This window comes from Boleophthalmus pectinirostris, unplaced genomic scaffold (assembly GCF_026225935.1).
Source record: "Boleophthalmus pectinirostris isolate CB_2022bp ecotype Guang Dong unplaced genomic scaffold, ASM2622593v1 HiC_scaffold_6, whole genome shotgun sequence".
Taxonomy (NCBI): Eukaryota; Metazoa; Chordata; class Actinopteri; order Gobiiformes; family Gobiidae; genus Boleophthalmus; species Boleophthalmus pectinirostris.
The window spans coordinates 38060220-38083275 of NW_026571447.1; the positions used below are offsets into that span (position 1 = coordinate 38060220).

The 23056-nt window shown below is 39.9% G+C and overlaps 2 protein-coding genes across 2 annotated transcripts; both read right to left on the reverse strand.

The window, feature by feature from the left end:
* Positions 1–397: 397 nt before the first annotated feature.
* Positions 398–11531, reverse strand: LOC129411822 (transcriptional repressor CTCF-like). The gene is made up of 6 exons (XM_055163918.1): positions 11173–11531; positions 8975–9346; positions 6687–7827; positions 4560–4900; positions 3355–3861; positions 398–2454 (listed from the first exon to the last, which is right to left on the reverse strand). Exons 1-6 carry the CDS (start codon positions 11461–11463, stop codon positions 1588–1590), a joined length of 3519 nt encoding a protein of 1172 aa, XP_055019893.1. The 5' UTR covers positions 11464–11531; the 3' UTR covers positions 398–1587.
* A 4564-nt stretch (positions 11532–16095) lies between these two features.
* Positions 16096–22388, reverse strand: LOC129411917 (piggyBac transposable element-derived protein 2-like). The gene is made up of 3 exons (XM_055164319.1): positions 22012–22388; positions 19349–19861; positions 16096–18036 (listed from the first exon to the last, which is right to left on the reverse strand). The coding sequence occupies exons 1-3, from the start codon at positions 22291–22293 to the stop codon at positions 16195–16197; spliced, it is 2637 nt and encodes an 878-aa protein (XP_055020294.1). The 5' UTR covers positions 22294–22388; the 3' UTR covers positions 16096–16194.
* Positions 22389–23056: the final 668 nt, after the last annotated feature.

Below are 23056 nucleotides of genomic sequence, written 5' to 3' on the forward strand. Positions count from 1 at the left end.
CCACTGGTCAGGATGTTAAACTCCTAAAATGTTCATCATAGTGGCTCCTCCTCAAACTTTATAATACACTAGTACCGCTGCATTTCTCAAAAGTCTGTGATCACTTTCTGCTTATTCTTTATGCGCATATATGTTACAGGCAAATCTGATCATTCATGTGTTCTATAGAAAGTGTACGCTGATGAATAGTGTAACAAACAAAAGCGGTGAGCTAACTCAGAACTAAACGGAACTCAAATAATCACTTTTGGGCACCGTAGATTTGTGGTTTACCCAGAGAAGGAGAAAACAAAATCAATATCCATGACTAGAGCTGTATTTCTGAGATTTATTTCCAGTTTTTAGGCAAACAACAAAGATACATGTTTAAGGCTTACTCTTGCTGCCTCTCCTGTCAGCTGGGAAAAAAACATAGGCCCACCACCCAGGTGCACTCTGGTGTACGTGACCCCGATTAAACCAAAAACAGAAAAGGTGCTGAAGGTAAATTATACCAAATTAGACTAAACAAGTTAGCAAACATAAAATGAACATAGCAAAAACAAATTATGCAAATTAACACAATTAAATTAGTGAATTCATTTGACAAACAAAACTAATAAACTAATTTTAGAATCAACAAAATAAGCAAATATCTCCTACATGTAGCTTAAAATAGTACGGAGCTAATAACAGAAACTAGTAATAGTGAACATTTTCAGTGTGTCAAATTATTGTTAAATTTTTATCGTATATATAACACTGTAAGAAAACATTAAATTACAACATAAAACATGTTGAATTTACAGACAAACATGCCCCAAGACTGAAAACAGGGATGTATATCGTCTGTGAGCCGATAATGTTTGAAATGAGGGCGGTAATCGACTTTAACATAAACAAAGTATTTTTTGAGTTTTCATTAAATGTGTCAGCAGTACACCATGGCTCTGTAAAATGCATTGATATTTTGAGTCAAAGGGATAAAAAAAAAAAAAAAGGCCAAACAGACAAAAATAAAAACCATAAATAAAAATGAAAATCTGTTCAGCAGCTGGAAGAATAACACACAGGTGAAAAGCCTATGTACATCTAGAGGACAGTTAACTTTATTCAATTCAGGATTATAAAGAAAGTGCTTTATAAAGATATTATCCCAATATATCACATTCACTTGTTCCATCAAAATGTAGAGTCACATGTTAACCTGCAGAGAAAAGGGACTTATTCTTGTTTATTTTTAATCAATGTTTAGTGATTTTGTGTTTTGAAATGTAACATTTTCCTGTAGTTCAGGATGTGAAGGTTTAGTTTAGTTTATTTATTTATGAGACAGGAACAGTGCACAATTTACATTAACCTTAACAGGAGAAATATTTTGTACCAAGCAGTAGCATCAGTGCTAATTTCCACCTGTCGTCCTTGGGCAGGAGAAGAACCTTTACACCATGCAGTGTGTTGTAAAAGTGCAGAAGCAGCTGCCTGTGACTCTCTGAGTTGTTTCTCTGTTATGGTTCAACATCAGGTACAGGAGCTTTAACCACAGACGACAGCTCCAAACATCTGTATTTGAGTCGTCAGCAGCAGAATCCAACACCAATTATCCAATTATCTATAAAGATTTTTTACACATGGAATAGCTGTAAGGTGTGCATTTTTCAGATGTGCATTTAAAGAAACCCTTTGAGCAAATGACTTCTCACATAATGAACAGCTGTAAGGTCTTTCACCCGTGTGAGTTTTCAGATGTTTATTTAAATTACCCTTTTGAGTAAATGACTTCTCACATAATGAACAGCTGTAAGGTCTTTCACCCGTGTGAGTTTTCAGATGTTTATTTAAATTACTCTTTTGAGTAAATGACTTTTCACATAATGAACAGCTGTAAGGTCTTTCACCTGTGTGAGTTTTCAGATGTACATTTAAATTACTCTTTTGAGTAAATGACTTCTCACATAATGAACAGCTGTAAGATCTTTCACCTGTGTGTATTCTCAGATGTATATCTAGACCACGTTTATAGAAAAATCTCTTCTCACAGACTGAACAGGTGAGCGGTTTCTCTTTTGTGTAAATGATAATAGGTATTTGTAATCCTCCTCCTTTTGCTGTTCCTGACATGTCTCTTGTGTTCACAGTGGCACTAGTCTCTGGTGCAGACTTGTATTTGGGGGACAGACCTGAATTTTGTGCAGTGGAGCTTCTGGCTCTGATCTGGACATGGTTGTCGTGGTCTCCATCAGCGTCTGTCTCCATCTGTGCATCTGAACAGCTGAATGGAGCTCTCCAGTCTATATCACTGTCAGTGTCAGAGGAGTGCTCTGTGTCTCCCTCAGTCTCTGAGTGTAAATGTGTCTCTGTGCTGATGTCCTCTCCCTGTGTTTCCTCTCTGAGCTCAGTTTGTCTTTGTTGAAGCAGTGAGGACTCTTCTGTCTTCACACAGACAGCACTGGACTCTGGGACGCCCACTGACACCTGGAGTGGAGAATAAAGACAAAAACATAGTATTAATATTAATATTTGGACTCCCCTGAAAATAATCATCAGAATATTTCATCATTTCAATCAGAAATCTACATTTTCTTGGTTGAAGTTAGTTAGAAATATTGTTACACATGTATCTCAGGATGATAACAAATGCACAAGCTCCAGATAAAGGGATCGTCATGACCAATAAATCACAATCACTTCATCACAGAACTTCACATGGACTTGTTTGGCTTCATCTTTATGCACACAAACGAGGATTAATTTTGGCGGAGTTTACATGGACACTGCAGACTGTGACCGGATATGGATTTATTATTACAAATAACACTTTGACTTCGAGACACTGTCAATGCCCTGCACTGGAGACGTGACACGTTTTTGGGTGGATAGAAGCTTCACGCTGTTTCTTCAACTCTTCTCTTTGACGGTAAGTGCATCTTTTCTGTTCGAGACAAACTGGGATTAGAGATGGAAACAAGCTATTACAGTTTGGTGGTACAAGCATTTGTTTCTTGCTTTCAGTAATTGTACATGGTCCTGATAGATGTTGTACCGCATGTAACATTCAGACTAAAAGAGACATTAAAGCTTGTTCTCAAAATAATCAGTCATCAAGTCTCCTGAACAGAACAATAACGTAAACCAAAATTCCAGGGCATCTGTAATGACGCCATCTTGGATCAAATACTGAATATTGAGGTCTATTGTAAAGTCCCTCACGGACCAGAGACAGACATTTGTTTCATTCTGGTTACATGATTAATGTAACTGTACATGGTCCTGATAAATAAATATATGACATGAAATACTGACACAGAAGCTGCGCCCCTCCAACCTTTGTTGGTTTTTTTCCCCAACTTCATCCTAGACATAAATAAATCCCACCTGTACGAGGAGCGTGTGTTCCTCCTGTTTGATGTTCGGCTCCTGTGGCTCTTGTGGCTCCTGTGGCTCCTGTGGCTCCTCTTTAATCCGTGGAGTGTGTGGAGGGTCCTGGTTCAGACCGGGGGTAGGACTCTTTGAGGAGCTCAGTGCTGAGTCCAGGAGCTCCTGTTTCCTCTGGTTCTCTCTGGAGTGACACACTTCTTCCTCATACTCTGCTATCGTTCTTTCAAACAGCGCAAAGATCTCATTCACCAAAACTATCAGCCTTTGTCCTTTCTGGACTTGGTTGTTGTGGTCTCCATCAGTGTCTGTTTCCATCTTTGCAGCTGAACAGCTGAACTGAGCTCTCCAGTCTTTATAATCAGTGTCAGAGGAGTGTAAATGTGTCTCTGTGCTGATGTCCTCTCCCTGTGTTTCTTCTCTGAGCTCAGTTTGTCTTTGATGAAGCAGTGAGGACTCTTCTCTCTTCACACAAACAGCACTGGACTCTGGGACGCCCACTGACACCTGGAGTGGGGAAGAATGACATAAAATAATATTAATATTTTGACTCTTCTGAAAGTAATCAGAATATTTCTTGATTTCAAATCATAAATGTGCTAAATGTCTCTATTGTTGGAAATATTGTTTTACATGTATCAATCTCAAGATGATAAACAATGTACCAACTGTCACCAAATCCCTGTAATGTTTATTCTCTGTATTATATAATGCTCCATCTCCCTCAAGATATTGTTGGTTTTGAGACTATAGAATGTAATGACAGTTTTCTCTATTGATTACATTGCCCCTTACCATTAAGAATCCAAAAGGCAAATTCACAAATATTGAAAGTGATCAATTCTATTAGTGACTGGATCAAAGAACTGACTCAGTTACAAGAAAAATCTGCATTACTACAGTATTAAATAGTAGCATATGTATTAAATAATACTGGCCTGTAGAAAGTTGTGATCTCGTCTGAAACCCAGAAATAAAAACACACAGCTCCCAAATGAATATTTTCTGTTCGAGACAAACTGGGATTAGAGATGGAAACGAGCTATTACAGTTTGGTGGTACAAACATTTGTTTTCATGTTTATTGTAACTGTACATGATCCTGAAACATAAATATGCCATGAAATATTGATACATAAGATGCGCCCCTTCAACCTTAGCTGGTCTGTTTTCCCCAACTTCATCCTAGACATAAATAAATCTCACCTGTATTAGGAGCGTGTGTTCCTCCTGTTTGACGCTCGGCTCCTCTGGCTCCTGTGGCTCCTGTGGCTGCTGTGGCTGCTGTGGCTCCTCTGGCTCCAGTTTAATCCGTGGAGTGTGTGGAGGGTCCTGGTTCAGACCGGGGCCAGGACTCTTTGAGGGGCTCAGTATCGAGTCCAGGAGCTCTTGTTTCCTCTGGTTCTCCTCTTTGGGGCGACACACTTCCTCCTCATACTCCGCTATCGTTCTTTCAAACAGCGCAAAGATCTCTTCAGCAGCCGCAGTCAGCCGCTCATTCACCAAAGCTCTCAGTGTTTGGCTTTTGGACATTTTAACAAACTGTTTTTAGCTTTAGCTCCGAGCTAACGGGATCTAAACATGGCTGCACATTCCAGTCAATAGACCGAGCTCAATGGCGCATGTCTCCAGATTAAGTACATCCTGTTTGTTTTTTGTTTTGGTATAAATGAAACAAAATATTTTTACATAACAAAAGACACAGGAAATAAAATACAAGAAATTATAGCACATTTCTTTTTATCTTATTGATTAGGACGCGCAGGTCTTTGAACAGGAACAATCACCGCTAACACTTTCAAATATTTGTGTTGGGAGAGATCGGCACCGAAATAAACAAAATGACACGGAGACGTTAGTTTCGTGTTGCAGATTGACTTTAATTAAAAATTAGCACAATGCAAAAAATACAATTTACATACAAATTACATTTAAGTACAATATTCTTTCCTATTCTTTACCACTCTGTAATAACAGTTTTAAGTTTCCATTGTCCTTGGTTAATAAAACATGACTATTAATAAATAATGTTAATTGTCAAATAATCTAAAACGTTCTGTTAATTCCTAATTCAAAAATATATTATAAAATGACTTAAATCTCGCAGGTTAGCATTACTTGTCGTGACATCACATTTATAATTTTACATTTTGTTTTTAACTGTATCAAAACTTTTACATGTTCACAAAATAACAATACCGTGTAATGACAATAACAATGAAATGAAAATAAAGTGACAAAGTGAGACGGACATGGGGCGAAATAACAAGGTCTAGGCCACGGGTGTCAAACATAAACCCCGGGGGCCGGATCCGGCCCTCCAAGACCTTTAATCTGGCCCTCGGTTGATTTTCTACTAAAATATTAAAATTATATTTTCTATTAAAATATTGGTAATTTTCGCTGGTGCTTAGCGTTGCAGCGTCTCCAGCGTCTCTGTACGTGGCCCCTCCCACCAGAGCAGCACAAATGAAGACCTGTCTCTTTCCAAACGCTCTTAAAGGACGATCGTTTTGACTGTTGACCGTGACACCCTCATCAGAAAAATGTCCAACATGAGAAAAGTGGAGCCGAGTGCAGGATTTTCCAAGAAATATGGACTTACTCCTGTTTACATACAAGTTCATGTTAAAACTTTGTGTTGAAATTGTATTTTTCTTAAAGTTTCTGGTTGTTCATAATATTATAATATTTTGTAAAAGAACGAGTTCATCAATTAAAAAAGATTTCTGTAATAGATTTGTGTTTCTCTGCACACAGTTTATCCCCAGCGCCTTACAACTCCTCCGTGCATCTCTACTGTGTATGGTCGGACTATTGGGCTGTCGGGCCAATGGGCTGACCCCAGAGTGATGTGTACAAATTGGCTAAAGTGTGTCAACAAATTAGTTACATACTGTGGGAACAAAATAGTAATTTGAGGCCACGCCTTAGTATCTTTTTCACGCACGTCATCAGGCGGGCTCCGTTACAAACTTTATAAAATACCCCTGCATTTCTTATTTATTCACAGCAGTCACCATGATGCTTCCTGATAAAAACTCAGTGGCCGAGCCTAACGGATCATTTTAGTGACAAGGGGCTTCCAAAAGCATCTGCAGTTACCGCAGCAAATCTTGAATTTTTCTCGGTCGTGTGCAGCGTGTTGTAAAAATGTAGAAGCAGCTGTCTGTGACTCTCAGAGGGTTGTTTCTCTGTTATGGTTCAAAAACAGATACAAGAGCTGATCTGGGCCAAACATCTGTTTATTTTGAGTGGTCAGTAGCAAACTCCAAAACAGAATTTATGCTCTTCAAAACATCCCATGAACACAATCAATAATCCTTCAGTCACGCTCTGTCCTGTGAGTTCTCAGGTGCATATTCAAATGCCGTCTCTGTACAAACCCTTTATTACAAATGGAACAGCTGTAAGGTCTCTCACCCGTGTGTGTTTTCATATGTTTAAAAAAATAACTGTTGTCAGAAAATGTCTTCTCACACACTGAACACTTATAAGGTCGTTCACCTGTGTGCGTTCTCTCATGTACATCCAGAATATCTTTGCGGGAAAATGTCTTCTCACACATTGAACAGTTGTAAGGTCGTTCACGTGTGTGTGACCTCATATGTTTAAAAAAAATACTGTTATCAGAAAATGACTTTTCACACATTGAACACCTGTAAGGTCTTTCACCTGTGTGCGTTCTCTCATGTGCATACAAAATATCTTTGCGGGCAAATGTCTTCTCACACGTTGAACAGCTGTAAGGTCTTTCACCTGTGTGTATTCTTTCATGTTTACTTAGATCACACTTTTGAGAAAATGTCTTCTCACAATTTACACAGCTGTAGGGTCTTTCACCCAGGTGTCTCTTTACATGTAGAGCTAGACCACCTTTTGTTGTAAATGATCTCTTGCATGTTGAACAGCTGAATGGTTTCTTTGCATGTATATTTTCATGTATATCTAGACTGGCCTTTCGGTTGAATGTTTTTTCACAGGTTGAACAACTAAATGGTTTCTCTCCTGTGTGGATTTTAATATGTCTTTGTAAATTCTGCTTAACCCCAAATCTCTTTTGACACACAGTGCACTGGTGTTTCTTGTCCTTAGCTCTTTCGGCTGTTCCTGATGTGTCTCCATTGTTCACAGTGGCACTAGTCTCTGGTGCAGACTTGTATTTGGGGTATAGACCTGAGTTTTGTGCAGTGGAGCGTCTGGCTCTGACCTTGTCGTGGTCTTCATCAGTGTCTGTCTCCATCTGTGCAGCTGAACAGCTGAGTGGAGCTCTCCAATCTTCATCATCAGTGTCAGAGGAGTGGTCTGTGTCTCCCTCAGTCTCTGAGTGTAAATGTGTCTCTGCGCTGATCTTCTCTCCCTGTGTTTCTTCTCTGAGCTCAGTTTGTTTTTGTTGAAGCAATGAGGACTCTTCTGTCTTCACACAAACAACACTGGACTCTGGGACGCCCACTGAGACCTGGAGTGGGGGAGACTGACACAAATGAACATTAATGTTACAGATTTTATTTTATTTTTTCAATCAGAAATGTGCTAAATGTTTCTTCATTCAGTGTTTAATTTCAACATTGACTGTGAGCCTATAAGCACATTAACAGTTTTTATGAATTTATGTTCTACTTCACCTTTGTGGTTACAGAACAAACTAAAGCCACTAACAGAAGTGATGAGGTAAATAAAATATATCACTTTTTGTATATTCTTCAAGGCACCTGCGCAAGGCTCATATCTGTCGCAGTGTCTCAGTTCATCATCACAGAACCACAGAGAAACAGAAGACAGGCCTGCTCTGTGTGGGCTCATTTTAATCAGTCCCAAGTGGAGCTCACTACAGATTTACTTAAAGAACTATGGTATATTATTTTACTATTATTTTACGATAATTTTCACACCCATTCACCTCTTCATGTATTGCGTGTTTACTTTATTGTACAATAGGCAGTGATTTTCTTTAGTGAGACTGCATCACCTTCTTGGTCAGTTCTTTCATTTGTTGGATATCAGAGCATCTGTGACAAATGAGTGTTCATGTGTGTCTGCCCTGTGTCAATGCTTCTGCATGAATACCGGCTCGAGCTTCCCCCTGGCTTGAAAGTCCCAGCTCAAGCTCTCGAGTTAACAAATCAGCATTCTATATCATAATAAAATTAAATGTGAATGCAGCGAGACCAAAAGCTGGGCCTTGTTTATGTAATTTTACTGATCTTTCTGAAGTGGCACACATTTTTTCAATAAGTAATATCAATATAATCCTCATTTGCTCACAGACGTTTACTATCAAATCGTATTTTATATGTTTTTTTTCTTGTTTCCACGATCTTGCCCCTGATCTTAGCTCTAGTGCAAGTGTGGGGCGTGGAGCTCTAAACAAGAGGTGTTCTGTGTCTGAATATCAGGTAGAGTGGAGAGGACTGAGGGTGTGGTGTGGCACGTTCAGGAAATTGACAAAATTGTAAAAAAAATAAATATCAAACTAGTCCACTGAAAAACAATATGTAACATGCTCCATTTTCCAGATAAACTCTTTCAATTAGATTTTGACGCACACCCGACCACAGCTCTAATAAATTGTTGTTGTCATGTAAATTTATCATTTTGGTCTATTTGGACACATCACCCACCTGCTCCACCTCCTGTTTGATGCTCGGCTCCTCTGGCTCCTCCTTAATCTGTGAAGTCTGTGGAGTGTCCTGGTTCAGACCCTTCTCTTCAGCAGTCACACTCAGCCGCTCATTCACTGAAGCTCTCAGCGTTTGGTCTTTCTGGACTTGGTTGTCATGGTCCCCATCAGCGTCTGTCTCCATCTGTGCAGCTGAACAGCTGGGTGGAGCACTCCAGTCTTCATCATCGGTGTGAGAGGAGTGTAAATGTGTCTCTGCGCTGATGTCCTCTCCCTGTGTTTCCTCTCTGAGCTCAGTTTGTCTTTGTTGAAGCAGTGAGGACTCTTCTGTTGTCGCACAGGCAGCACTGGACTCTGGGACGCCCACTGAGACCTGGGGTGGGGGAAATTGACACAAAATAATATTCATATTTTGACCCGCTTGAAAACAATAATCAGAATATTTCTTGATTTCAATCAGAAATGTGCTAAATTTCTTGGTTGAGGTTTGAAATATTGTTATACATTTATCAATCTCAGTTTGATAACAAATGCACAGCCTCCAGATGTGCTGTGACCAGAAGACATCAAATCAGCAAATGGCCCTGAACACATATTTTCTGCATTAGAGAATGTTCCCTCTCCTTCATATGTAAAAAGACACAGCTCTCATTTGTACATTTTCTGTTATAAATTGTAAGGTATTGGGTTGGCCTGCTGAGCCCCAGAGCCCTGAGGCAGTAGTGATATTCTGACATGGTTTGGGGTAACTGGGTCAAATGCACTAAAAACTGTAAAAGAAAACCCCCTAATGAAACTGAAAATCTGAATATCTGCCGAAAGTCCAGTATCCAACTTCACCACGGTTATTTTGGCTCACACTAAAATGCAGGAAATGTGTGATACTGCAGAACCTATTTTAGCCAAAAACATAAGTTTTTAAGTAATAATAAATATACATTTTTATGACAATAAATGGATTTAAATTATAATAATAACTATAATATCTAGGCCTACAGGCGATGTGTGAAGGATTTGAATAAAGCCTTTTATTCTAAATGTGTGAAAACTGAGTCTATTGTAAATTTTTCTGTTGTCCAGGATACACTGTAAGAAGAGGAAAAGGCACTCTGTTGTTTGTTTAATCCTTTAGTCTCAGAAGAAGGCCACAGGTGCCTTTGTGTTTCCATTTACATGTTTTTGTTGGATCATCCTGACCTGTACTCAGATGTTAATGTTTAGGTGTTACCTGTCTGAACTAAAAAGGCCAAATGACTGGACTGACCTAAATGCAAATTGCAAACACAGACATAGACATTCTTCTTGTATGTTTTGGTTTTATTTTAGAGATAATTTCCATGACAACCCCAAGGACTAAAGATGGAAATGAGCTTTTACAGTTTGGTGGTACAAACATTTGTTTTCATGCTTTTTGTAACTGCACATGGTCCTGATAAATAAATATATGACATGAAATACTGACACAGAAGCTGCGCCCCTCCAACCTTAGTTGGTCTGTTTTATCCAGTGTTGGGAAGTTTACTTTTAAAATGTATTCCTCTACAGATTACAGATTACATACCCCAAAATGTAGTTTGTAACGGAATCCATTAAATTATTTAAAGTGAGTAACGTAATCTGAATACTTTGGATTACTTGATTTGCTGTAGAGAAGCAAAGACTAGGAAATCTTCACATAAGATATTTTGTCTGATAAAAAAAAAAAGAAGCCCAAACTTTACTTAACCAAATTAAAAATATTACTGATAGAAGAAGAGGACACATGTCCACACAGCATGATTTATTCCTGTTAAATCCTGGTTTGTCCTGGTTTAGACGTGGTTTACTCCTGGTTTAGTCCTGGTTTAGAACTGGTTTTAGACCTGTTTAGTCTTGGTTTAGACCTTGGTTTAGTCCTGGTTTAGTCCTGGTTTAAGACCTGTTTAGTGTCCGGCAATGAATGGAACTGCCGGGGAAAAAGGAAAAAAAAAGGGGGTGGGGGGGTATAGCCCGAAATGTAAAAACAGAAAAATGCCGCCGTGTAATCCATTTATTTCAACAAAGTAACTGTAATCCGATTACCAGTCACTGAAACAGTAACTGTATCTGAATACAGTTACTCATAATTTGTACTCTGATTAAATAACTCCGGTACATGTAATCTGTTACTCCCCAACACTGTCTTTATCCAACTTCATCCAACACATAAATAAATCCTACCTGTACTATCTTGTCCTGTTTGAGACTCGGCTCTTCTAGCTCCTCTGGCTCCTGTGGCTCCTCTTTAATCCGTGGAGTGTGTGGAGGGTCCTGGTTCAGACCGGGGCCAGGACTCTTTGAGGGGCTCAGTATCGAGTCCAGGAGCTCCTGTTTCCTCTGGTTCTCCTCTTTGGAGCGACACACTTCCTCCTCATACTCCGCTATCGTTCTTTCAAACAGCGCAAAGATCTCTTCAGCAGCCGCAGTCAGCCGCTCATTCACCAAAGCTCTCAGTGTTTGGCTTTTGGACATTTTAACAAACTGTTTTTAGCTTTAGCTCCGAGCTAACCGCACACAAGACTCGGCGGTCTGCTTCCTGCTTTGTGTGCAGCAGAGTAGACACGGTCAGTGCATTACTGCCCCCACTGGTCAGGATGTTAAACTCCTTTATGTCCTCATTTCTTATTTATTTATTTATTTATTTATTTTTTTTACCTGCATGAGTGTCAGTTAGTTCAGTTTTAATGTATCTGTTAAATCAAATACATTCATTTATTTTTTTATTTAAATTTCCTGAAGCAACGCTCAGCCCCTGTGCGTCCACATGTGGACAAAAATGGGAACTACACATATCCCCCAAAACTGGACTTTTATCAAAATATTCCACTCTGTTTAAAATAAAAACACACTCTTGATGCTCAATTTAAAATTATAAATATATTAACATTCCAGAACAATAGTAACAGAAATAGCTGAATAATTAGAGTATAAAAGTAAAATATTTTTGTTTTAAGAAAACACACTTTTTACTCATAAGTGAAAAAAATAAATTAATAAAATAATAATTTAAAAAAGTATTGAATATATACTAGTTGATGTATATATTAATATTTAATTTTTATGTATTTTTTATTTTTTTTATATAATTTGTCTTGAAGTTTTATTTAGCGGAGATTGGACAAACGCCATCGTGTGGACAAAAGAGTGAACTGCACAAATCTTCCCAAAGCCTGTAATTCTGACCTGTGTCCGCTAGAGGGCGCTCCGGAGTATAATGACTTTAGTTTAAAGCAGGGGTGTCAAACTCATTTTGGTCCGGGGGCCGTATCCAACCTACTTAGGTCCCAAAAGGGCCGGATCAGAAAACTCATGGCAATAAACCCCAAAAATAACAATAAGTTCAAATATTTGTGCAGATAAACATAAATCTATTACAGAAATATGTTTTTTAAATTGATGAACTCTTTCTTTTACAAAATATAATATTTTGAACAACCTGAAACTCAAAACTTTAAAAGTGCAAAAAGACACTGGAAGAATTAACCAACAATTTGTATAAAATCTATCTTTAATAGCTTTAAGTATTTTAGGTTTTTCCCTTCATAGGGCTGTAAAATTCATTGATATTTTGGGTCAAAGAGTTAAAAAATAAATAAATAAAAAAGCAGCTGGAAGAATAACACACAGGTGAAAAGCCTACGTACATCTAGAAGACAGTTAGAAAGTGCTATACAAAGATATTATCATAATATATCACATTCACTTGTTTCATAACTGAAATTACAGTGAAAACACCATCATAAATGTAGAGTCAAATGTTAACCTGCAGAGAAAAGGGACTTATTCTCATTTGTTTTTAATTAATGTTTTTGTGATTTTGTGTTTTGAATTTTGAGGAGTTCAGGAGAAGGGCCTTTACACCATGCAGTGTGTTGTAAAAGTGCAGAAGCAGCTGCCTATGACTCTCTCTCAGAGTTGTTTCTCTGTTATGGTTCAACATCAGGAACAGGTACAGGAGCTTTAACCACAGACGACAGCTCCAAACATCTGTATTTGAGTTGTCAGCAGCAGACTCCAACACAACATCTCATGAGCACAAACAAAAAGCCTCAGTCACACTCTGTGCTGTGAATTCTCATGTGCATATTCAAATGATATTTACGTGTAAATCCTTTATTACAGATGGAGCAGCTGTAAGGTCTCTCACCTGTGTGTGTCCTCATATGTTTAACGAGACTACTATGATCATAAAATGTCTTGTCACATGATGAACAGCTGTAAGGTCTTTCACCTGTGTGCGTTCTCACATGTTTAATAAAATAACTGTTATCAGAAAACGTCTTCTCACATATTGAACAGCTGTAAGGTCTCTCACCTGTGTGCGTCCTCACATGTTTAATTAAACTGCTATTATCAGAAAAAGTCTTGTCACACAATGAACAGCTGTAAGGTCTTTCACCTGTATGCGTTCTCTCGTGTTTAACAAGATTACTCCTATGAGAAAATGACTTTTCACATGTCGAACACCTGTAGGGTCTTTCCCCTGTGTGTGTTCTTTCATGTACATCCAGAATACCTTTGCTGGAAAATGTCTTGTCACACATTGAACACCTGAACGGTCTTTCACCTGTGTGTGTTCTCTCATGTACATCAAGAATACTTTTGCTGGAAAATGTCCTCTCACATGTTGAACAGCTGTAAGGTCGTTCTCCTGTGTGTACTCTCACATGTTTATTTAGATCACATTTTTGAGAAAATGTCTTCTCACACATTAAACAGCTGTAGGGTCTTTCACCCAGGTGTATCTTTATATGTTGAGCTAGATTATCTTTTGTTGTAAATGATCTCTTGCATGTTGAACAGCTGAATGGTTTCTTTGTGTGTATCTTTTCATGTGTATCTAGATTAGCCTTTCGGTTAAATGTTTTCGCACAGGTTGAACAGCTGAATGATTTCTTTCCTGTGTGAATTCTAATATGTCTTTGTAAATTCCGCCTAGTCCCAAAATTCTTTTGACACACAGAGCACTGGAGTTTCTTGCCCTCGGCTCCTTCGGCTGCTCCTGACATGTCTGCATTGTTCACAGTGGCATCGGTCTCTGGTACAGACTTGTATTTGGGGGATAGACCTGAGTTTTGTGCAGTGGAGCGTCTGGCTCTAACCTTGTCGTGGTCTCCATCAGCGTCTGTCTCCATCTGTGCAGCTGAACAGCTGATTGGAGCTCTCCAGTCTTCATCATCAGTGTCAGAGGAGTGCTCTGTGTCTCCCTCAGTCTCTGAGTGTAAATGTGTCTCTGCACTGATGTCCTCTCCCTGTGTTTCCTCTCTGAGCTCAGTTTGTCTTTGTTGAAGCAGTGAGGACTCTTCTGTCTTCACACAAACAGCACTGGACTCTGGGACGCCCATTGAGACCTGGGGTGGGGGAAATTGACAAAATAATATTAATATTTGGACTCTCCTGAATCAAAATGTTTCTTGATTTCAGATAGAAATGTTTGTCATTTTCTTGGTTGATGTTTGTTAGAAATATTGTTATACATTTATCAATCTCAGTTTGAAAACAAATGCAGAGCCTCCAGATCTGTGCTGAAGTTTAGTCACAAAATAATATAATCAAATAAACACGCCTCTAACTCCCCCACGGGCAGAATGGAACATGCAGTGTTTTCCACACGTTCACAAAGGGATATTTGGGCCTTCATCCATAATTTAGTTTAGAGTGAGGAAGAAGGAGAAGCGTTTCTCCGCTGCCTGTGTCTAGACTAGTCTAGTATGAGCCCATGGACCAATATGGAACCTGCCTGGACCACTGATCGATTACAGATATAAAGTTGCATGGAAATATAAAAGAAAGTATTATTATCACTGTGGTATCAGAATCTGTACTGTACCATCTGTCTGACTACTGTATAACCTTTTGAACTACAGATCTGTAACCTGTGTGATGGAAATGTGTATTTGTGTGGTGAAGAAAAGATTCTTATGTCTTTGTGTAAATGCATTTTAATGTTTGCAGGAGGCCAGAAATGAACATTAACATGGGGAGATGTGCAGCAGATTGTCTCCATGCACGAGCACAGAGTGATAAATGTGGTGGAAAAAAACAGTATTATTAGATACAGCCTTCAGACTACAACACATCCACATGAAGAGGAGCAGCTGATGGGAGGGAATCTGTTCTGATGCCTCCTGGGCACCTCCCTCGGGAGCTGTTCCGGGTATATCCCACTGGAAGGAGGGTCCGAGGAAGACCCAGAAGACCCAGGACACTCTGGAGGGACTATGTCTCTGGGCTGGCCTGGGAACGCCTTTGGGTCCCCCTGGAGGAGTTGGAGGAAGTGTCCGGGGTGAAGGAAGTCCTTAGGAAGGTGGTAAAATTTTTTCACCGAAGCACAACAGCTGCCTATGTCCAATAATAATGTGCAGCTCAAATTAAGTTTTAGTAACAGGAAAAAATCTGATATTTGGGGAAAATTATCATATGGGGTAGTGATGTACAATCCTGACATTTTTTTTTTTGAGAGAGACCTTCACATACAATGCGTTGTGGGATGTTGCAGATCTGCAACATTGGCCCAGTGTGGTAAATTAATGCTGAAGACTGAAGGCGGAATCAAGTGGTGAAGTTTCTTGAGTGGATCACATGTGCATATCAAACACTGAATTTAAATATTTGTTTGAATATTGTTTAATGAAGTTACACATCGAGTTCATGCTTAAACACTGAAATCTTATATATGTTTAAAGGTACTACTGTGTGAAACATATGTGCTTTTAAGGAAATTCCTTTGCAGAGACCAGAGACCATCCTTTGTGGAGACATCCGAGGCTGGCGTTATCTAAACAGTGGTGATTTACGATGGTCTAGTAGGGGTCATCTCCTTTCAGAGAAGAAATGCAGAGACGTTTGAAGGAGGATCCAAGGCGAGAACCTGCTCAACATATTATTTGCATATTCATACTGTTGCTTCATATCTCTGGGTTGAGAGAAACACAGGCGTTCAGATCAGATGATTTAAATCCTGTGTAGATGTAGGCCGTTAGGGGCAGCGATTTGACCCAGAGCTCTGTATTAGAATTGTATTGGAAAGGAAATACATTTTTTGTGATTTAAATTGATTGATTGTAGTAATTTTTGATAGAACACACGTAACAAGACTGAATATGACATGCACACTAACTTTATTTGTACACCACTTTTCAAAACAATGTTTCAAAGTGCTTTACAGTGGAGGAACAACAATAAAAAACAACTTGGTATAGATCACTTTTTCGTGTGGTACTCCAAGAAACAATTTTTTTCCTTTGTAAAGCATAAAAGTACTTTGCACTTCAGGCAGGCCGTTTGCGTGTAGCCGTTCTTGCACAGTCTGCATCGCCCACGTTTATCAGCATGGATGGGAAAATGATCGAATCTGTCTAGTCTGACGACATCCCATGGCGCAATGATTCTCTGAAGGGGAGGTGGAGGTGGGGCATCTTGATAGAGTTCTGGAGCATCTTCGAATGACGATCGTCCTCTTTTCCTGCAGTTCAAGTCAGCCTGTTTTCCAACCTTGATGAGGGCATCTGCAACTTGAGCACGGAAGTCAAGAAACGGCATATACTTCTTCTCCTGCTTCTGGGTGAGATGACGGCGGTAGAGGAGCCAGCCATTGACCAGTGATAGGTCAATCAAGTAGAACAAAATGCGCAGATACCAACGACGTGGACGGATGTCAATGCGATAGAGAGCTGCAAACATGTCTGCCAAGTCTGCTCCTCCCATGTTGTTGTTGTACACCTTGACAATGTGTGGTCGGTCCACTACCACATATTCCTTCTTCTCTTTCGACCACCTTCTGCATCTATCAACAGGATCAGGGCCAATGAAGGATGACACCAGTAACACTGCCTTGTTATCATACCACTTCACAATGACCATCCCACTTGTCATTTCGTATTTCACTTCATACGCACCACGCCCAGCCTTTGACAGTTCCTTGTCACTTTTGAGGGTACATCCACAGAGACGGTTATGATTGATACTAGCAACTGTTAGAATTCCCATTTTCTTCAGTTCCACAATGAGTTCAGGGGAAGTAAACCAGTTGTCAAAGTAGCACTTGTAGTTTAGTCCTTTTGGAACTTCTGATACGAGACGAAGCACAACTTCACCGGCAACACCAAGTCCACGCTCATTGGTCACAGTCCCTTTTCCAGTGTATATTTCAAAGTCATAGACTAGTCCAGTGACACCTGCACGAGTAAAGACCTTGATTCCACATTTTTTCGGCTTGTTCTTGATATACCGTTTTATTCCAATCTTTCCTTTGAAGGGGATCATCTGCTCACGAATGGAGTGGTTTTCTTCCGGTTCAACTTTCAAACAGTTGGCACGGACTTTCTCAAGTACTGGTCGCACCTTGAACAATGGATCGTATCCAGGCTCACCCTTTTGCTTCACATTGGTATTGTCATTCATGTGGATGTACGTTCGCAGATGATCAAATCGCTTACGTCCCATGACTGTTGCAATTGGGTCGTAGCGTGTTGCCGTCTGCCAGTACAGGCGGTACGATGGCATACGCACTACGGTCATCAAGATGTGTAAACCAATGAATTGCTCCATTTCAGATGGGGTTGTTTTCAGTTCTGTCCCATTCATAAATGCATACAGGTTAGATTGGTGAGAAATATATTCGAACACGGATTTGTCCATGAACTGATCAAAATACCACTTTGGACTTGGTATTTCATCTGGTGGAGGTGAGAACGCAGGTCCTTGGAATGAAGAGTCTATGTCAGCTGCTGGGGGTTTCCTCTGACTCCAAGAAAACTCTTTGTTTACTGGAGCTGGGCCTGGCTGAGGTTCATCGTCATCTAGGAGCTCAGTGTCACTGTCTGCATGTACATTATGAATTTCAACATCAAGGTGGTTGGAAATAGCTCTTGCTATTGCTGCCAGTGGCTCATCATCATCAAGGTCAGACTCGTATACTGGATCGCCAATTTCATCGTCTGAAATGGATTCTGTGTCAGATAAAGCCCCATGTGGAAGGCAAACCATCTCAATGGCTTCCCTGACTGAAATTCTTCGTTGGCCTGCCATAACGCACTGCAAATCCTGCAAAGAAAGTATTCTGTAAGATAGTTTGCCAAAAAAAAGCTCAGTCAAACAAAGATCTATACTATTATATGTGCCATGGAATTTAGGCTACATCAGTTTTCCTCACTGCAGTCAAATGGACATCATATATGCCATTACTTTTTTCAAATCTGCTTCTGATAGTTTGTAACTTCACTCCAAATTATTTCATTTTCCATAGGATATACCCTCAATGACACCTCAAAGTAATAAGTAAACAATAGTGATAGGAAAATAACCCTAGAATAAACTGTTCCTCAAAATATGGGCAAACTAGTAGATAAAGCACGTGGCATCCATTGGTCAAATCTGCAACATCTATATATATTCATGATTTATCTTATGCAGTTTTGGTTTCAAATTAATGGAGGCTGGTAGTGATACTCACATGAACTTGATGCCTAGAAAATCCGTTTCAGTGAAACCAAGCAGGCAGACATGTTGGAAGAGAGACAGCGCTGCCATCTGGTGAGCAATTGGGAAACTGTTTGTTGCTAATGCACAACTAAGTCCTGCAGTGGTACTCCTGAGTAAAAAAGGCTCATAAAATATGGATGTGGAGAAATTAGGTAATTGGAATTTAGCTGTTGCAAATCTGCAACATCTGCCTCGAGAGGGTTTTAAAGTCAAGTCAAATTCAGTTTGTGCATGATTACTTTGCTAACTATAATTTTATAACTTTTTTAATGCTGTGTCCTAAATTGTGGATAATTGAGCTAACATAGCATATGATGAAGTATATTTCTGGTCATTAAATATTAAAAAGAAAAAATGACAACAAGAACCGTACCAAACCGAAAACCGCGACCTTAAATCGCAATATGAACCAAATTTTGTGAACCGTGCCACCCCTAACTACTATAAACCTAAAAATCAGCACACTCCTTGTGCCGCTGATGCCATCACCTGCTGTCAGACTAAAGGACAGGACTGAGTGTAAAATATTTGTTTTTAATTCATACTATTAACAACAAACCGTTGGCCTGTGTCTTTTTTAATGAAAATAAATTAAGTTTGTCACTTAATTTTGTGGATCAAATAGTTGCAGTGCTTTAGGACTTAAATTTAGTTTGAATCAGGCCAGTGTGGCTCTTTTGTTGTTAAAGGTTGCAGACCTTTGAGCGATTCCTCCATGAGATGTATTACAAACATGATGATGATGCTAAATTTGTGAGAATGTGAATAGTGAGTCTGATGTTCAGTCCCTCCCAAGGACTGGAGATGAAAATGAGACCTTCTGTGGTCCATTTTAGTAAATTTCACCCGAGACAATAGTGTAAATAAATCCCACCTGTACTAGGAGTGCGTCTTCCTCTTGTTTGATGCTCAGCTCCTCTGGCTCTTCTTTAATCTGTGGAGTCTGTGGAGGGTCCTGGTTCAGACCGGGGCCAGGACTCTTTGAGGGGCTCAGCGTCGATTCCAGGAGCTCCTGTTTCCTCTGGTTCTCCTCTTTGGAGTGACACACTTCCTCCTCATACTCCGCTATCGTGCTTTCAAACAGCGCAAAGATCTCATTCACTAAAGCCCTCAGCCTTTGTCCTTTCTGGACTTGGTTGTTGTGGTCTCCATCAGCGTCTGTCTCCATCTGTGCAGCTGAACACCTGGGTGGAACTCTCCAGTCTTCATCACTGCCCATGTCACAGGAGTACTCTGTGTCTCCCTCAGTCTCTGAGTATAAATGTGTCTCTGCGCTGATGTCCTCTCCCTGTGTTTCAACTCTGAGCTCAGTTTGTCTTTGTTGAAGCAGCGAGGACTCTTCTGTCCTCACACAGACAGCACTGGACTCTGGGACGCCCACTGAGACCTGGGGTGGAGAATAAAGACAAAAACATAGTATTGATATTAATATTAGGACTCTCCTGAAAACAATCATCAGAATATTTCATCATTTCAATCAGAAATCTGCATTTTCTCAGTTGTAGTTTTTTAGAAATATTGTTACACATGTATCTCAGGATGATAACAAATGCACAAGCTCCAGATAAAGGGATCTCCATGACCAATCAATCACAATCACTTCATCCACGAGGAGAACTTCACGTGGACTCATTTGGCTTCATCTTTATGCACAAACGAGGAGGATTTTTGGTGGAGTTTGGCTCATATTTTCTGTTTACACTTTACACGGACAATGCAGACTGTGACTGGATGTGGATTTATTATTATGAATAACACTTTGACTTTGAGACACTGGAGATGTGCACAGTGCATCTGTGCTGTTGTTAAAAAACAATTAGTTCACATTATTCACGTGTTTTTGTTTTGTTTTTATTTGAGACAGGGACAGCACACAATTTTTGCATTTTACCTTAACAGGAGAGATGCATTGTACATCAGGTTGTAGCATCAGTGCTAATTTCCACCTGTAGTCCCTGGACAGATTCATTGATTGATTGTATTTAACTGACCTTGACACTCAACTGTTCATGGAGACCTGTAGCATGTTTTGGGTTGATGGGGGAAACCGGAGTGCCCGGAGGAAACCCATCCACAGAAAGCCCCGGGTGACCCAGGGATCGAACCCGGAACCTTCTTGCTGTGAGGCATGAGTGCTAGCCACTCAGCCACCGTGCGTCACTTTGGGCGTGCAGCTGGTTCTCCAGTGATTGTGACTGTGTGTGTTTCTCCCCTGAGTCCCAATAGGGTCAGAACCTTTTGGAAGGTCGTACCTTCAGCGGTCCGCTTTGGACTCATAAAAGTGGGCAGCACGTATTGCTTTATGTAGTGGAAACACTCAGGGTCTGTACCGTACCGCCCCACATCGGCTCTACGGAAACTAGGTTTAATCTGGAAATGGACTCTCAAATACAAAGAAGCAATTCAGAGATTTTTCAAACTGATTCACCTGATCAACCCGTTGATGCACATGATTCACAGACTGTTCATGTGAACCCTGATGCACTCCCACACAAAAGCAGATGTGGTAGAGCAGTAAAACTACCTGCTACATACAAAGAGGAATGTGACTATTACTGTGCTTACAGTCAAGAGAAGTCTGAGACAGTTTCTGTGAATAAGGTTTTGAGATAAAAGCTAAATTTGCAACACACTTTATTTGTTGGAAGGTTTGAAAAAAAAAGTTTGCACTTTATTTAAAAGAAGAGTGACCAGACGTCCCTGTTTCCTGAGATAGTCCCAGATTTGAGCCCCGTGTCCCCTGTCCCAGTGGATTTATACAAAACCATTGATTTGTCCCAATTTTATTTAAGAAATATCCTCAGTGTCCATCTTTTTAAACAGTTTGATGCCAACAGTAAACAGAGGCATACATTCTCATTTGGTTTGGTAAAATACAGAAAAGTTTTAAAATGACCAAAACACAAAGAAAATGTGTCAATACAGACACAAGTTACTCATGAATGGCCTGAGTGCAGAACAATTTTCCTTAATTACACACTCGATTCACAATTTTATTATTACCAATCAACACAAACTGTGGGTGTCCCAGTCTTTGATTTTGAAAATCTGGTGACTCTATTTAAAAGGGTACATTGGGGGAAATGCGGTAATGTAACAACAATAACAGTGAAAATAAAACTTTTTTTAAAAGAGTATGTGATGTTATTACACACAGGCAGCCGTAGTATCATTACAGATGTACGTACGGTGAGCGGGACATGTTGTACCGCATGTAACATTCAGACTAAAAGAGACTGGCATTAAAGCTTGTTCTCAAAATCAAAGTCTCCTGAACAGAACAAAAATGTAAACCAAAACTCCAGGGCATCCGTAGTGACGCCATCTTGGATCAAAGACTGAATATTGAGGTCTATTGTAAAGTCCCTCACGGACCAGAGACAGACATTTGTTTCATTCTGGTTTCATGATTAATGTAACTGTACATGGTCCTGATAAATAAATACATGACATGAAATATTAATACAGAAGCTGCGCCCCTCCAACCATTGTTGGTCTGTTTTATCCAACTTCATCCTAGACATAAATAAATCTCACCTGTACTATCCTGTACTGTTTGACGCTCAGCTCCTGTGGCTCCTGTGGCTCCTCTTTAATCCGTGGAGTGTGTGAAGGGTCCTGGTTCAGACCGGGGCCAGGACTCTTTGAGGGGCTCAGTATCGAGTCCAGGAGCTCCTGTTTCCTCTGGTTCTCCTCTTTGGAGCGACACACTTCCTCCTCATACTCCGCTATCGTTCTTTCAAACAGCGCAAAGATCTCTTCAGCAGCCGCAGTCAGCCGCTCATTCACCAAAGCTCTCAGTGTTTGGCTTTTGGACATGTTAACAAACTGTTTTTAGCTTTAGCTCCGAGCTAACCGCACACGAAGCTCGGCGGTCTGCTTCCTGCTTTGTGTGCAGCAGAGTAGACACGGTCAGTGCATTACTGCCCCCACTGGTCAGGATGTTAAACTCCTAAATTGCTCATCACAGTGGCTCCTCCTCAAACTTTATAGTATACTAGTACCACTGCATTTGTCAAAAGTCTGTGATCACTTCATGCTTATTTTTTATGCCATGTACAAGAAATGTAAACGTACTCCACACATGAACTAGTCTGTTTGCCTTTGTCTTAGATGCAGAGTGCACGATCTTCAGACTCACTCAAGTTCCCTGTGAACCAAGGTCATATGTGCAACAAAGAGATGATCACAGCCTAAAAGAACCAATCACAATCTTGTATTGGAGAAACACGCTGTGTCTGTAACATCTCCAGAGCAGTCAGTGCCGACAGAATGTCATCACACATGTATCTGTGCTCCTTCCATCAAAGTGCAGTTAAACCTTCTCATTTATTTAGAGTAGACAATTTAGACTATTTCACTGATGTTACATGAGTTGTGTGGAGCTCAACAGTGACCGCCCGCTCTGCTTCTGAAAGTAACATTTCCATTCATTTTTTTTCCCATTAACAAAAATCTAATATTAATAGTTCAAAGACATCACAGACGTAAAACAGCTACATGTCACCAATCCCACTCAAAACCTTAAATGTGCAAAAAGACACTGGAAGAATTAACCAACAATTTGTATGTGAAAAGAACA